Source organism: Ochotona princeps, chromosome 21 (genome assembly GCF_030435755.1).
Source record: "Ochotona princeps isolate mOchPri1 chromosome 21, mOchPri1.hap1, whole genome shotgun sequence".
NCBI lineage: Eukaryota > Metazoa > Chordata > Mammalia > Lagomorpha > Ochotonidae > Ochotona > Ochotona princeps.
Window position 1 is genome coordinate 28,861,951 of NC_080852.1, and position 15,217 is coordinate 28,877,167.

General features: G+C 51.1%; 1 protein-coding gene across 1 annotated transcript in view; it reads right to left on the reverse strand.

The window, feature by feature from the left end:
* CDCP1 (CUB domain containing protein 1) overlaps window positions 1-2,010 on the reverse strand; it is a 50,185-nt gene extending 48,175 nt beyond the window's left edge. The window contains exon 1 of the mRNA XM_004581723.2: window positions 1,763-2,010. Within this exon, the coding sequence (XP_004581780.2) occupies window positions 1,763-1,844 (82 nt within the window). The 5' untranslated portion in view covers window positions 1,845-2,010. The remainder of the gene's footprint in view (window positions 1-1,762) is intronic.
* Window positions 2,011-15,217: the final 13,207 nt, after the last annotated feature.

A 15,217-nucleotide genomic window follows, 5' to 3' on the forward strand; every position in this document is an offset into this window, starting at 1 on the left:
GGCCCACCTGCTGGCCCCAGCTCCAATCCCAGAGCCTGTGTCTAGGGCCCAGGTGTGGCCGCACAGAGCCAGTTCCTGAGGCCACAGGGAGAATTCCAGAAAGTGAAATAGGAAAGGCCTGGGCTTCCTGGTATTTTACATGACACTGTGAGACAGGGCAGCCAGGCAACAACTTCCTGGCAGGAAGGGACTCCACTGGACCAAATGGGGCCCAAAACGATGGCCAAAACTGAGAGGCAGGGAGTGGAAGCCTGGTGCAGTGAGGCCATCACTCGTCACTGGGATACTCTGATTTCTATCACATTCTTACTGGAGAACTTTCCAGAGCACTCACCCGCCCTGGAAACACGGCCCACAACCCAGGGAGTATGCCATTGCCCCAGAGTGGCTGGCACTTATTTTTCTCACCCACAGTTTATACAATCATTTTCTACTTGTAGCCTGGTCTTTTTATTTTCTGGGTGGGAATTTCAGAAATTTCATTCCTAAGACATTATAGTAAATAAATATGCATACTAAGGCTTTAAAGCTAGAGGACCTTCCTTGCGGTCTGACTCCAGCACAGGTTCATGTCCTGGCTCCTCCATTTCCGATTCAGCTCCCTGCTAACTCACCTGAGAAAGCAGCAGAGGATGGCCCAAGGCCTAGTTCCCTTGCACCCATGTGGGAAACTCGGAAGAAGCTCCCGGCTTTGACCTAGATAGAGGCCATTGCAATCATCTGGGGAGTGAACCAGCAGATGGAAGATTCCTCTGTCTCTCCTACTTTCTGTAACTCTCTTTCAAGTAAACAAAAAGAAATTCTATTAAAACACACACACACACACACACACACACACACACACACACACACACAGAAAGAAAGAAAGGAAATTGGCTTGTATTGTATTCCTAAGATTTGCTGTCACCAGAACATCAAAATTAAACTTGACCGTCTGTGTTTAGCTGTTGGGTAATTTGCCAACAGGGAAACACAAACGCCCCCTTAGGCCTTTAGGCGTAGCCAAGGCCCAAGACTCCTGGGTAACTAACTCTGAAAACACAAAATCGGGCTAGTCTTGGCAGAGGCCTGCTCTCAAGTTCCTCCATGACCAATCGGGTTATTCACTGCGACCAAACTTCAAGTTCTTCTCCAGAGCCCCACTACTCCCAAGAACACACCGGTGCAGGGACAGGGACAAAGCGGCCCTTCCCCCAGCAGGAACAACTGGAAACCCTCACGTCCCGGGAACCACCAGGCCCCACGGCCAAAGTCCACCCAGCCGAGGAGCCAGGGCGGAGGGACGCCCGGCGCTTGCACTCTGAATTAACTGCCCTCCTCCCCAGACTTTCGGAAAGGGAAGTGGGCCCTGTGGACCGAGAAAGGGGTGACGTGGGACACCGGGACCTCAAACCACAGGTGTGAGGAAGTGGAAGGTGGGTCTGGAGAGAGGCACGCGTTTTCCACACGTGTTCCTCATCGCCCGGGTGCTCCCAGGAATCTAAAAACAAAGCCCCGGCACCCCCCGAGCGAGCGGCGAGCATGGCGGGCACATCCCGGGGTTCGGTTTAGGCGCACCCATTTTCCCTCCTTCTCTGGCCCCCGAGATCCCGATTCTGGGGCACCACTCCCAACACCGACACGTGCGGCGGCTTCCGCCTCAGCCGAATCCAGGAGGGTCAGACGGCCACTCCCGACACCACCGTGGGGGCTCTCGGCACCGCGGGCTGCTGGACTCTCCTCCCCGCACTCCTTGCCACCCGCACCCGGGCATCGCACTCACCTGCGCCGTGCGGCAGCCACGCCGCTCCTAGGAGCAGGACGCCCAGCAGTCCGACCGTAGCCCCCACGTTCAGGCCGGCCATGGCTCCAGGGCGCCTCGGCCTCGGTGGGGAAAAGCGTCGTGGCGCGTGGCTCGGGGCGCCCGAGCCCTGGCGCCGGCTGCGCTCGGCCGGGACTCGCTCACCTGCGCGCGGGTGACGGCGCCCGGGCTCCGCCCTGCGCAGCCGGAGCGCGGGACGACCTGGTCCTTCCCTCCTGTCTACTCCTCCCCTTCCTATACTTCAGCGACCGCCTCTCCCGCCGCTTCCCTGGGAGCCCGAAGGCCTCTGTGACTGGCCTCCCTCCCCTGTGCTCTGCGGTTCTAGGATTGGCTTGTGCCCACTTTCCTAGAAAGAAGGCACCCTTGGGAAAGACCACCAGCCTTCCATTGTGTGTCGAGGGGACGAGACCACTGTGCGCCCCTCTGAGGCAAGGATTCTCATTTGTGGGTCACCCAAGCCCTAGCTTCTCCTGGTGTGGCTGCTCCTCTTCCCCCATGTGCGGCTCCTGGAGCTTCACCTGCAGGACTTGGCGCGCCACAACCCACAGACCTACAGTGTTACGCAACCTGGCCCGAGTCGCCAGTCCAGTTAGTTAACGAGATCTGACAGCGCAGGTTGGGTTTTCCACAGAGTTGCTTTGTTGCATGAGGAATGAATGAATAGGTATGTGAGGGTGTAGAGAGAAGAGCTAGGCTCTCACACGGGGCGCCTTCATTGTCGTGAATGGAGTAGTGTGTGCCCCCTCTGTGGTGAGTGGGCTGCGGGTGCTGTGTGGGAGTGGAGCACCTGAATGGAATGCTGGCCTCCTACCCGTGGCTTCTCTTTGCACCTGAAAGGCTACAGGATCACAGAGCCACAGGGGGAGCTAGCCAACCCTGCTTCTGCCAGAAAATTAGTGCATAGTCTCCTGGGGCTGTCTGTGGTCAGGGGTAGCTGGAGGCTGAACCAAGGGCACCTGGAACTACCTGGAACGCCTGGGATGTGTTCCCAACCTCACGCCACACATCAGTCTACTGTGCAGCCCCAGCGCCTGTTTCATTTGGAGGGGGTGAGGGAGAACTGAACCCCATCTTGAGGCAAGCTTGGGAAAGGATTTGGGGTTTTGTGTAGGGTGGGAGGGGGAGCAGAACCCAGAGTCACTGCAGAAAGGCACGTGACCTCAATGAGTGAGAGGAAGTTTGTCAACAAATACAAACGCAGACTGCCTGCTAGCAGCACGCCTGTGAGGGAATTTTTGGGGCTGCATTACCAAGCCGGGATGGGATGAGCAGAGAGTGCACACAGTCAGCTGTGAGACGCGTTACTGTCCTCAGGGTACACACAGCCCGGCCTCAGGCCCAGCCTGCCGTGGCTCGGTTTCCTCACCTACCCATGGGCTCAGCGGCTATCTCGGCCTGTTAGGGGCTGGGAGGGTGGAAAGGAGATGTGACATATAAAGCAGGGAGCCTCCTGTCTGGCTCCTGTTGACAGTGTGGAAAGCCACACTTTGGTCTTGATGTCCTGTGTCCTAAGGGATTGACAGAAGCTCGTGGAGGTCCTGCCTAGCTCAGTCCCGCATGGTAGTGAGAGGCAGTAGATGGAGATCAGAAGAGCGTTTTATGGACCCCAGCTGGAAAGCAGGGAGGGGAAAGCAAGAAAAGGATGCTCTTCTGGGCTGCTGGGGGCTTGGGTAGGGGACAGGTGGTGGATGATTCCAGGGCAGCAGGGGTCTGGCCCCAGGAGAGGGGCTTGCCTTCAGGGCCCCTCGGCCTCCTGCTGGGTGTGACCTATGGCCCTTGGGCAGGGCTTTCTGTCCCCTCCGTGTCAGCTTCTCAAGCTTTATCTCTCTGTTACTCAGGACTCGTGTTCAGTCTAGCTTAATGAGTCTGTCAGCAAAGGTTAAGCCTGACAGGTACAAAGGAACCATCTGGAACATCTCAACTCTGCTACTTCTCCTCTCCCGAGGGGCTCAGAATTTTCCGCAGCTCTGCTCCAAAGGCTAGGCACCGGGTCGGCTTCGGCGGATAAGCTGCAGGGCGCTCCTGGGCCAAGTCCTTGCCTGAGTTGGGTGGTGCCAGCTACAGTGATAAATCAAGGTCATCTGGAAGGACAGGGTCAAGACCAGTGGCCAGGACAATCCAGGATCTCAGCACCAGTCCCTGGCAATCGATGTCTCGGCTGCAGGTCACCCGAGGACCCTAGCAAGCATTTGGAAAAATGGCTTTACTTCTTGTTGCCCCACATGTGCCATTTTCCAGCTGACCTCTGAAAGGAACAAGATTCCTGCCCATGTGTGAAAATAGAGCATTTTCTGGGGGAACCAGAAGAAGGGGATACTTGGTAATGTTTCTTCTAACTCTTATCTAGCCCCGTGAATATCTCGTTTTTATTTTATTTTTAAAGCTTTTAAAACGTGTGTTTTTATTTGTTTGAAATATAGAGAAGGATCTCCTATCCATTGGTGAACTCCCCAGATGATGACAACAGCCAGGGCTGGGTCAGATCGGTGCCAGGAGCCAGAAACTCCAGTGGGGTTTCTCATATGGGTGACAGGGACCCATGTACTTGGGCCATCACCTGCCACCTCCAGGGTGTGCCTTAGCAGGAAGCTGGATTGGAACGCAGAGGTGGGACTCAAATTCAGGCACTCTTATAAGAATATGAGCATCTGTAGTAGTGGGTTAACTTGCTCTGCCACAGTGCCAGCCCCTCTGTTGTATGTTTATAAAAAGGATAACATGCTACCGCCTTGTTCTGCCCCGAGGGTTTCTGTTTTGTTGTTGCTGTTTTGTTTTCTGGCGTACTGAGCTTGTTGATGAACTTTCTAGGTCTGTATGCAGGAGGCAACAGCACTGGGTTTAAGGAGGCGTGTGTGGAAGACCTTGTGTGTGCGTGTGCTTAGCTATGTGTGCCCAGCTGGTTCAGGCCCGCAGAATACACAACTATAGGAGTCAGGGTGGGGCAGAAAGCAGGTGACTGACAGGAGGCCATTGACCCTGAGAAGCAGGTGACTGAGAAGAGGCCATTGAACCTGACATTAAACGAAAGCGCTGTTCACACAAGTGTGGAGAGAGGGGAGAGTAGGCAGCCAGCAGGGAGTCTGCAGCACCCGGGCCCGCATGATGCAGGTGGACAGCTCCTTGGGCTAAGTCCTCAAGGCCCTGGTGCTTGTCTGAGGTCACACCTCAGGCCTCAGAGTCACTGAAGAACTAAGGTGCCAAACTGGTATTCCTTAAATTTGTTTGTGTTGGGCCCGGCAGCGTGGCCTAGCGGCTAAAGTTCTCACCTTGAACGCGCCAGGATCCCATATGGGCGCCGGTTCTAATCCTGGCAGCTCCACTTCCCATCCAGCTTCCTGCTTGTGGCCTGGGAAAGCAGTCGAGGACGGCCCAAAGCTTTGGGACCCTGCACCCGCGTGGGAGACCTGGGAGAGGTTCCCGGTTCCCGGCATCGGATCGGCGCAGCACCGGCCCATTGCGGCTCACTTGGGGAGTGAATCATCGGGTGGAAGATCTTCCTCTCTGTCTCTCCTCCTCTGTATATCCGGTTTTCCAATAATAATAAATCTTAAAAAAAACATTTATTTGTGTTGAGGGTGAAAACTTGAAACAGCACAGAGCACTCTTGGTGATTTAAACTCCATTTGTTAAGTCCATGGCAGTTTCTAAATTAGTCTTTTCCTCAATCAAGCCCAATTAGCCAACTCTTGTTTTACGAGTTTGCGTAATTCCCCTATTTACCCAACTCACAAATTGCACTTTAAGTCATAATTTGGAAGTCTATACACTGTGATTCGTTTTTAAAAGCAAAAATCTGGAATCAGTCTAAGTGTCCCTTAATAGGATAATGGGTAAGTAATGAGAACATAACTACTCAACAGAAAATTATGTATTTCTTAGATTTGATATCTATACAGTTTAAAGTAAAAAAGAAAATGTTTAGCTGTTATGTTCAGGGAAAATTATGCTCACTGGTTTACTTCCAGTAGCATTCCAATTATTTTAATTCATTCATGCACTAGAACAGACAAAAAAAAAATCTCTAAAACCTTTGGAAAACTTTAAAATGTGTGCACTTTTCCCCACCACATGTATTTGTCATGAGCTTTTTCAAGATCTTCCAGATGTGCAGATTGCACATTTTTTTGATACCAAAATAGACTTCATTCCAGGGAACTTGCTGAACTACAGCTGCATACTCACAACTTCTAACTTAGTGACAGTGTCATGACTTAGTCATTCCTCTTAGTGTCTTGTCCTGAGGAAATCATTTTTCTTTGAAAAAAGAAAAACTTGTAGGCAAGATGTTAACTGCAGAGAAAACCTGGAAATCACCAAAATGCCCAAGAGCATAGTAATGATTTAATAATTGTGGTTCAGCTGCTTGGGCCATGGTGTATGCATTAAGAAAGAAAACTGCGGGGGCTGGCATTGTGGCACAGCAAGTTGAGATGAGAGCAGCCAGCTTGAGCCAAGCCCCTGCTGCTCAGCTTCTCATCCAGCTCCCTGCTAATGTTCCTGGAAAAGCAGCAGCAGATGGCCCAAGTGCTTGGGCTCCTGCCACCATGGTCAGAGACCCTGGGGGAGTTCAGAGTTCCTGGCTCCAGCCTGGCCCAGATGTGGTGTTGGGGCCATTTGGGGGAATGAGCCAGCAAATGGGAGATCTCTCCCTTTCTGTGTTTCCCTGCTTTTCAAATACATTAAATAAATCATAAAAGAGAGAGAAAGAGACAGAGAGAAGGAGGGGCCTGGTACAATGGCTCAGTAGCTAAATGCTTACCTTGCATGTGCTGAGATCTCATATGGGCACCAGTTCATGTCCTGGCTGTTCCACTTCCCATATAATTCCCTGCTTATGGCCTGGGAAAGCAGTTGAGGACAGCCCAACTCCTTCTTTCTGTATCTCCTTTCTGTAAACCCACCTTTGCAATACAAATAAATAAAATTTAAAAAGAAGAGAAGGAAAGTAAACAATTACCCAAAAGAAGTACTGTAGCATTAAATGAAACATTGAACATTGGCAGTTAGATAGGAGGCATAACACTAACAGAGCTTTGTTTTTCAAAAGCTGAGGGTTTTGGAAGCAATAGCTGAAGAAGATGTAGAGAATGGTTATTGCTGGTAGGGCATGGAGGTGAGATTGTGAGTTTTTTGTTGTAAGATTTATCTTGCCATTATCATTTTTTAAAAAGGTGCCTGTTCAATGGGAAAGCTGATTGTAAACCACAACGGAGCAGGAAGGCCGGTGGCGACAAGCCTTGCCGCTGGCAATAGAACAAGGGGGAAAAGGCTCACTCATGGGTGCTGACGAAGGCTGACTAACACCGGTGCTGATTACTTAGTGAGTGGGTGATAAGAAATCGCTGGGCCTTACAGCGGTCGAGGTGGGGAATGGAGTAAGCTATTGCAAAATACAGTTTAGTGGAAATTATTCAGTGGCCAGCAGCATACTTCCGGTTGAGCCAACATGGCAGCTCCTTTAACAGTAAAGGATGGGGATGGGGGAGCTGAGGGCAGTCCACCCCCCCAACCCTGTAGAGCGGGGGATGTGCTCTGGAACAGGACACAAGAGACCACCAGAGACCCAGGGCCAACACTGCCAGTCCCTGAGGATGTGGGAACTGGGGGCTTGCATCCCAGTCTGCTTCCTGGGGTCTGTGTCCTGTGCTGCCTTTTTACTCTTGAAATCATCCCCCTGACCCTCCAGGGTGTGGTTAAAGTGCCTTCACAGTGGAGGCCCCCTATTCATGTCCTCAGCCTGCACAGCACAGCACAGCACTTCTTTGTGTGTCTGGAGCTCAGTGCCGCAATTCAGATTTTGTTTTCATCTAAAACAACAGAATAGATGTTTGAGAGCTAAGCAGAATATTCTAGATCCCATGGTGGGCCACAGGCTGTCACGAGTTGGATGAGGGTTGTCCCTGGAGGACTAGGGATGTGGATCTGTGCTCTAGGTGACATGAGCAATGATTGACCCGTTTTTCCCATCCAGGCTCTCGGCTCCCACAGAGATAGAATGACTAGGCAGAGACAGGGATTGTGTGCAACAGAACTGGTTATCTGGTGGTGCCAGGAACAAGGGTATGTTCAGGCATCAAAGTGAGCCACCCTGCAAACCAACTGAGTGGGCCAAAGAGTGGCCTACAAGCCAGGCAGGAGAGGGAAGCAGCACGTCCTGCGAGAGGGAGCGGTACAGAGACAGGTCGGAGAGGGAAAGTATTCCATTCACATATGCTGAAAGGAAACAGAGAAAGTTAGCCAGTGAGTGCCTTGTTGCTTTATAACCACCTTCTAGGAGACGTGTGATTAACTCCAAACAACATGTTTGCCCACAATAGATACCTCTAGGGTCATTAAGCATATGTGGCCAGGCCCCCTTACAGGGAGGCCCAGATCTGCTACAGGGCATGCTCAGGGTGGCCCTCAGAGCTGGCCCCACACAGACTGCTGGGTGCACAGTTCTGAGCAGCATGGACCGTCCTGCCTCCAGGCCTAGAGAGGCCGCCCACGTGGTGTCCTTTATAGTGATGTTCTGGCTCTTAACCACTCGCCTGATCTGGTGGGTGCCCAGGTCCTCATGGCATTCCGGTCACACCCTCTGGTACATGTGCATGTCATTGACACCTCTGACCTCCTTCTCCATCCTCTGCTCCAGGGACATGGCTTGCCCATTGCGGAGGGGCAGGTGTACACTGCCAGAGGCAAGGGAGCTAGCAGAGCCTGGGGACAGGCCCGTCAGTGTGTTCTGCTGCTGTCACCAAATGCAAGGGAAGTTTCTGCTCTGCTTTCCTGATGAGGATGGAAATGAACATGCTTGCCAGGGTGTGGCTGCAGCTTGTTCACTTTTTAGTAGTTCACTGCCATTCTTTAGGTTCGAGATTTTGAGATTTTGTTAGGGACTTAAGGATAGCACTGATCTTTGTCCTTGTCCCAGGGATGTGACAGGTGCATAGAATCAATTTTCACCTGCCAGAAGTTGCTGCTAGGGTCATAGAAGATAATTCAGGAGAACAAGAGTTGTCACTTCATTTATTGATTCAAGTCCGTGACCAAGCACCTGCTTCCTGGTGGATGCCAGATGAGAGAGGCTGTCATGTTTTCAGGGTAGTGATTCCTGCAGGGTAGAAACTGAGTGCCTATGCAGCTCAGCAGAGGAGCATAGCAGACAGGAACTTCTGCTATGGGAAGGAAGATCAGGCCTGCTCAACAGGAACACCTTTGTGATCATTCCCACAATGCTAGGCTGTGGTGAACAAAAAAAAAAAAAAAGAAAGAAAGAAAGAAAAGGAAAGAAATGTCCAGGAGCTGCACCAAGAAAAAGGGAATGCCCTGGAGAGGGAGTCCCCAGGCTGTGGAGCCGGTCAGTCTGGACTGGAATCCTGATGCTGCCGTTCCAAGCTGTGTGTATCCCGGACAGGTTAGCATGGCTCTGAGCACAGGTGTAATGCCCTGTGAAAAGCAGCATTGTCATAGGTGTAAATAAACTGCTGTCACACAAGTACCTGGCATGGTTCCAGACACAACTTTTCCTGAATAGAAGCTCTGTTTTTGCAAGAGTTCTTGATCCTGTTCTCCTAGAGGCTTCTTTGTCACTGGGCCGGAGGGAGTTTTGGCTGTGCCCAGAATTGGCTTCATGTAAAATTGTCCAAGTTGGGTTCTCTAGGACTTGGTTTTCCAGCTTCCTGGGCAGGTCCCCTACCTTCCAATACAGCTCTTCCTTGGTTCTATATGGACTTGAAATTCTACCATTGGAAAATCATTCCTTTGTATCATTTTTTTCATCTCCAGGAAACTCCTGTTTGCCATGAACATCTATTGATAGGGCATTTGCTTTATTCTGTCCAAAGCACTTTTTGCTCTTCCCCCAACCTGTCAACGGGCTTCAAAAGTAAACTGGAGATTTGCTGCAGAACCACTTTGCTAGAAACGGAAAAGCTAGGAGTGGAACCCAGCATGCCCTGTGGAGAGCTGGTCTGAGCTCACATGCACACACACACACACACACACACACACACACAAATGAAGTCCCTGAGTGTGGGAGGGTCTATTCTAAGAAACTATGGATGAGGGCTTGGCAGTGTGGCCTGGTGGCTAAGGTCCTTGCCTTGATCCCATATGGCCGCTGGTTCTAATCCCGGCAGCTCCACTTCCTCTCTATCTCTCCTCCTCTCAGTATATCTGACTTTGTAATGAAAATAAAATAAATCTTTAAAAAAAAAAAAAGAAACTATGGATGAGTTCCAATTTTTTTTTTAAAAAGTTTATTTCCATTTGAAAGGCAGATTTACAGAAAGAAGACAGAGAGAGATCTTCCTCTGCTGATTCACTCCCTGACTGACCACCATGGCTGGAGCTGACCTGAGCCAAAGCCAGGAGCCAGAAGCTTCTTCCGTGTCTTCCACATGGTTGTAGGGTTCCAAGGTTTTATGCCATCCTTTACTGCTTTTCCAATCTTTAAACAGGAAGCTGGATGGGAAAGAGAGCCGCCAGAACATGAGCCAATACCTATATGGGATGCTGGCGCTTGCAGGAATTGGATTATCCTGTTACACCACCACCACGGCTGTCCTGAGCTCCAATTTTTTAATATCAAATTAAACTTGTCTTTTGAAGAAATTTATGTAATTTATTTGAGAGGCAGAGAGAGAGAGCAATAGATCTCATCCACTGGTTCACTTTTCAAATGCCCAAAATAGCTGAGGCTGGACCAGGACGTAGACAGGAGCAGAAAACCATTCCGGGTTGTGCATAGGGACCTGACTACCTGAGCCAGCATGCACATGAGCAGGATTCAGAACAGCAGGGCTTTCTTTCATTCCAGCCCCTGGTACTGGCTTGTGTCTCTGCTGCTTTGTAGGAGGCTGAGCACACACCAGCTTTCCCCTGCCTCCTGGGAGTCTCTGCATCTATGGGGAGGTGCCAGCTTCAAGGAGGGTGTGGATTCTGCAGAACTGCAGGCCCAGAGCTGCCCCAAGAAAGGCAGAGCCGGGTGGGGGTTGGCAAGGACAAGGCAGCATGTTTGGAATAGGCGTTGGCTGTTAGATCCCGGATCCCAGCTGCTGGGGTGACTCAGCTGTGCAGGAATGTGCTGACACATCCCTGTCTCAGGGGAGAGGGCTGCTCTAGGGGGGTGGCTAATCTGGAAAGAAAGGGACAGTGGCGCAAGCCCTTCTCATGCCCAGATGGACCATCTGGTTTGGGTTTCCCTTTTGCTGCTCTTTAGCCTTAGCTAGGTGGCACCAGCAGGTGGCCTGAGCTACCCCATCTATAGAATGGGCACAGTACTTGATAGCCTAGTGGCTAAATCCACACCTTGCATCTGCTAGGATCCCATATAGGTATCAGTTCGTGTCCCAGCTGCTCCACTTCTCATCCTGCTCCCTGCTTCTGGCCTGGGAAAACAGTACAGGATAGACTAAAGCCTTGGAATCCTGTACTCATGTGGGAGACCTAGAGAATACTGCTGGCTCCTGGCTTCAGATCATCTCAGCTCCGGCCATTGTAGCAACCTGGGGGAATGAACCAGCGGATAGAAAATCTTTCTTTCTGTATCTCCTTTTCTCTTATATCTACATTTCCAATAATAAAATAAAAAATACATCTTAAAAAAAAAAAAAAAAGAATGGGCCCAGGAGGTAGAGGATGGGGCTCTGATCTCCTAAATTTCCTGCACAGGTCCACAGATACCCGGAAGGGCTAGAAGTCCAGTCAAGGGAGCTCTCCACGGGTGCGCAGCCCCCAGCTGCTGGCTTGGAGCAGCCTCCAGAACAGGTTAACTCCCTGGGCATGGGCCACCCGTTAAGCACCAGGCTCCTGCCCTTCATGGCTGAAATACCCACATCCCTGGGAATGTGTGGTCTTCCTTCTAAATAAAGCTGCAGTTCTAAGAGGTGGTGCAGGGAAAGTGGAGTGAGGGGATTTGTCTGCCCAAAAACAAAAACATGGCCATTACCGACTCCCGTGGGCAGGAGGGACAGGACCAGCGAAAGAGTCCCCCGCTATCCTGGAGCCTTCCCGTGCTTCCAGTGACAAGGAGCATTCCGCGTGCCCTGGAGTTGTCCCTAGGGCCTGGGCCGATCCGGGATGAGCACCCCTGCCAGCAGGCATCTTACCCTCTCCCTGCTGGAGGCTCCCCATGCCTTCCCGGAAGATCAGCATCCGGGAACTGCGGCATTCCGGAAGAGAGGTTTGAAGCGCCGAGGTGGGCCTCGTGAGACGTGAGACGCTCTCCTCAGAAGCAGTTACCTCACAGGACCCCTGACTCCACCGTGGCAAGCTGGGGACAGTCGTTTCCTGGCCTTCTGTAGGAAGTGGCCCCTGGCGGCAGCAAGGAGGTAGGAGCCGTGGCTGGTGAGGGCCGGCCCTGAGCGGCTGCCCAACGCCCCCGGAGCAGCCTTTCCTGCACGCGGAGGGACAGAGGTGGGAAGGGGGCTGAGGGGGCTGAGGGGGCTGAGGCGGCTGAGGGGGCTGAGGGGGCTGAGGGGGCTGAGGGGGCTGAGGCACGTCCACGCATACTGTAGACCTGGGACACGGGCTTTGTAATATTGCTGTCGTCTAGCTTTTCTTAGGCTCTTCCCTTTTACTTAAAACGCATTTTAAGCACAGGCACCAACACGGCATAAACAAGCGGTAAAGTTCATTCAGTAGGTGAGAAACAGAAACCACGTAAAAAGGGCAAAAGAGCCCCCAAAGGACCTAAAGGACAGACCCCTCCTCACACAGGCTTTTATAGGTAGGGCTTGAGAGGGGCGTGGCCAGTCGCGGCGCAACCCTGCCCGGTCCCTATCCCCCCCAAGTCCCAGGAAATGATGGGTACGTCCTGACACACCGAGGCATGAAATGGGAAGCATGGCTCCCAGACTCATGACCCTCATCTGCCTCCCTGCCTAGACCATATCAGTTTGGTCAGTGTGGGCAGTTTGCTCCTGGTTTCTTATGTCAGCAACCGCCCAGAGATGCCGGGTGACTTTGGTATCCGCCTGTCGTGTTTTTGTTCAACCTGTTTGCTGTTTTCCTGTATCTCAAGGCAGAGTGCTGGGTGGGAGCGGGGCCGAGAGGCTGGAGCTCAGTCGGTGCCGGCTCAGCAGAGTTGGCACAGGGTATGAAGAAACGCGGGTGGTGAGGACGAGGAAGTTGGGCATTTACGCGGTGGTGCTATGCCCTCCTCCCTTTCCCTGCAGAGTTCTGAATTTCTAAGTATCTTGTGCCATAGTCAATTCATCTTTGAATTCCCCTTTCCATGAACGTTCTGACGTATCTCTAGGAGCTGGACACTCTCCACTTGGGGGGTTTGCTTTGGCCCTGTCCCTCTCTCCTTCCCACCAACTATCCTTCTTTGTCTATACTTGGGACCTAACAGCAACAGAGCTCACCCCTATTCTGGCTCATCAGTCCTCTGCCTGTCGGCTGTCACTGTTTGGTCTCACCGGACACTTCCTTTCTCCAGGGAGTCTTTCCAGATTTGCCAGGTTGAAAATCTCTGAAGTTCTGATAGTGTGCTTATCTCCTTAATGCTTCCCACTGCTCTCCACTGTGCTGTGCAGGCACTGAGTGTTCCCTCCTCTCTGTGACCACGGGGAGCCTAGAAACTCATTCCATAGAGAAATTCCAGACTTCATGACCACACTGAAGATGCCTTTAACATTCATTAACTTGTCTCACTCAGTACTGAAGGAGCCCAAGCAGGATCCTCTGCCTAGTGTAGGAGAGGAGATTCCTCTGGCAGCACCCCTTCCGCTCAGTTCTGCTCCTCCCACGGGAGGGAGCCTTTGGGACCGTGAGTGACCAAGTCCAGATTTGTAACATTGACTAGGCCCCATCTTGCCAGTAGGTTGGGTCACTGCGTGTCAGCAGCAAGGGGACATTCACATGTGTCCTCTTGCTCTGCCCACCCCGTGTGGGAAACATTACTAAACAACCTGTTTACAGCCATCCATTCCTCTTTGACTTTCTGTTTCAACTCCACTGCACATACTGAACAATGCCAGCCTCCCTTTACTTTTCTTTCTTCTTTTTAAAAAGATTTATTGTTTATTTTTATTTTATTGGAAATAAATTTTATTTTATTGGAAAGTCAGGTCTACAGAAAGAAGGAGAGGCAGAGAGAAAGATTTTTCCATCAGCTGGTTCTATCCCGAAGTGGCTGAACTGATCTGAAGTCAGGAGCCAGGAGCTTCTTCTGGGTCTCCCACATGGGTGGCAGGGTTTCAAGTCTTTGGGCCATTTTCTACTGCTTTCCCAGGCACAAGCAGGAAGCTGGAAGGGAAGTATAGCAGCTGGGACATGAACTGGCACCCATATGGGATCTTGGTACATGCAAGGTGAGGATTTTAGCCACTTAGACTACCATGCTGGGCCCTGACCTCCCTTTCTGATCTCTCTCCAGCTACCAACAGTGGTTGGAAATTTGGGACAGTCAGGTTGATGAGAATCAAGATCCTCATAGGTTTCCTAGCAGCAGCCACCTTGTCCACACAGCCTGCATGGCTTCTGGTGTAGGCTGCATGGGGAAGGCAGCTGCAAGGCGAGGACTTAAGCTGCTAGGCTACTGTGCCAGGCCTAAAGCATTCTTTCTGGATTCTAGAAAGGATCATTTCTTCCATCCCATTTCTTGAATAAAAAAGGGAACTCTAGGCTGGGCCTACAGTCTCATGAACATGTTTAGAAGTGTGTCCCCCATGACACCGAGTTCCTGGGGGTAGCTTTAGCACAGTGTCGCATTGCGTGTGCCTGTGCACTTCTCTAAGTAGCTGCTTAACTCTATCAGAATGTCACAGGTATCCCATTTTTGAGCATTAGAACCATTGCTTTGGAATTGGATGTCTCCCTTTCCCTTTAAACCTTGTGTCTCTATTTCTATAAAGTGAATGCAAAGTTGAACTGTGTCTTAAACCTACTATCAATGACTAAAGCTCTTTTTTTTTTTTGCGGGGTGGGGAGGGTTCACAGTAGGGATTTTTTTTTTAAAGGAAAAAGATGGAGATCCTTAACTCCCTGACCCCAACTGGGTGAGTGAATGAATGGAGAAGGAATGCAGTAAAATGATTATGTCAGTTGGGATATGTCCACGTAGAAGCAAGAGAAATGACAGCTGAAAATATTCTGAGTAATATAGGTATCCACACTTGAGTGTCTCTAAGGTGGATAACTCAGCAGTTCAATGCCATTACCAGAGATTCAGGTTATTTCCATGGTTTGTTCTTCCATCATTGGCTTGGTTCTCTGAGTCCTGGGGTGGTCACCAATAATCTCAATGTCATGAGTATACCCAAGGATGTCTGGTGACATCTGTTAAAAAATAAAAAGTGTTCTTGGGCAGGCATTTATTTGGGCCCCTGCCATCCTCATGGGAGACCCAGATTGGCATAGCAGGCTTTTTTTTTGTGTGTGTGTAATTGACTTTGGCTGGTCCAGTCCTGGCTCCTGGCTGTTTTGGGT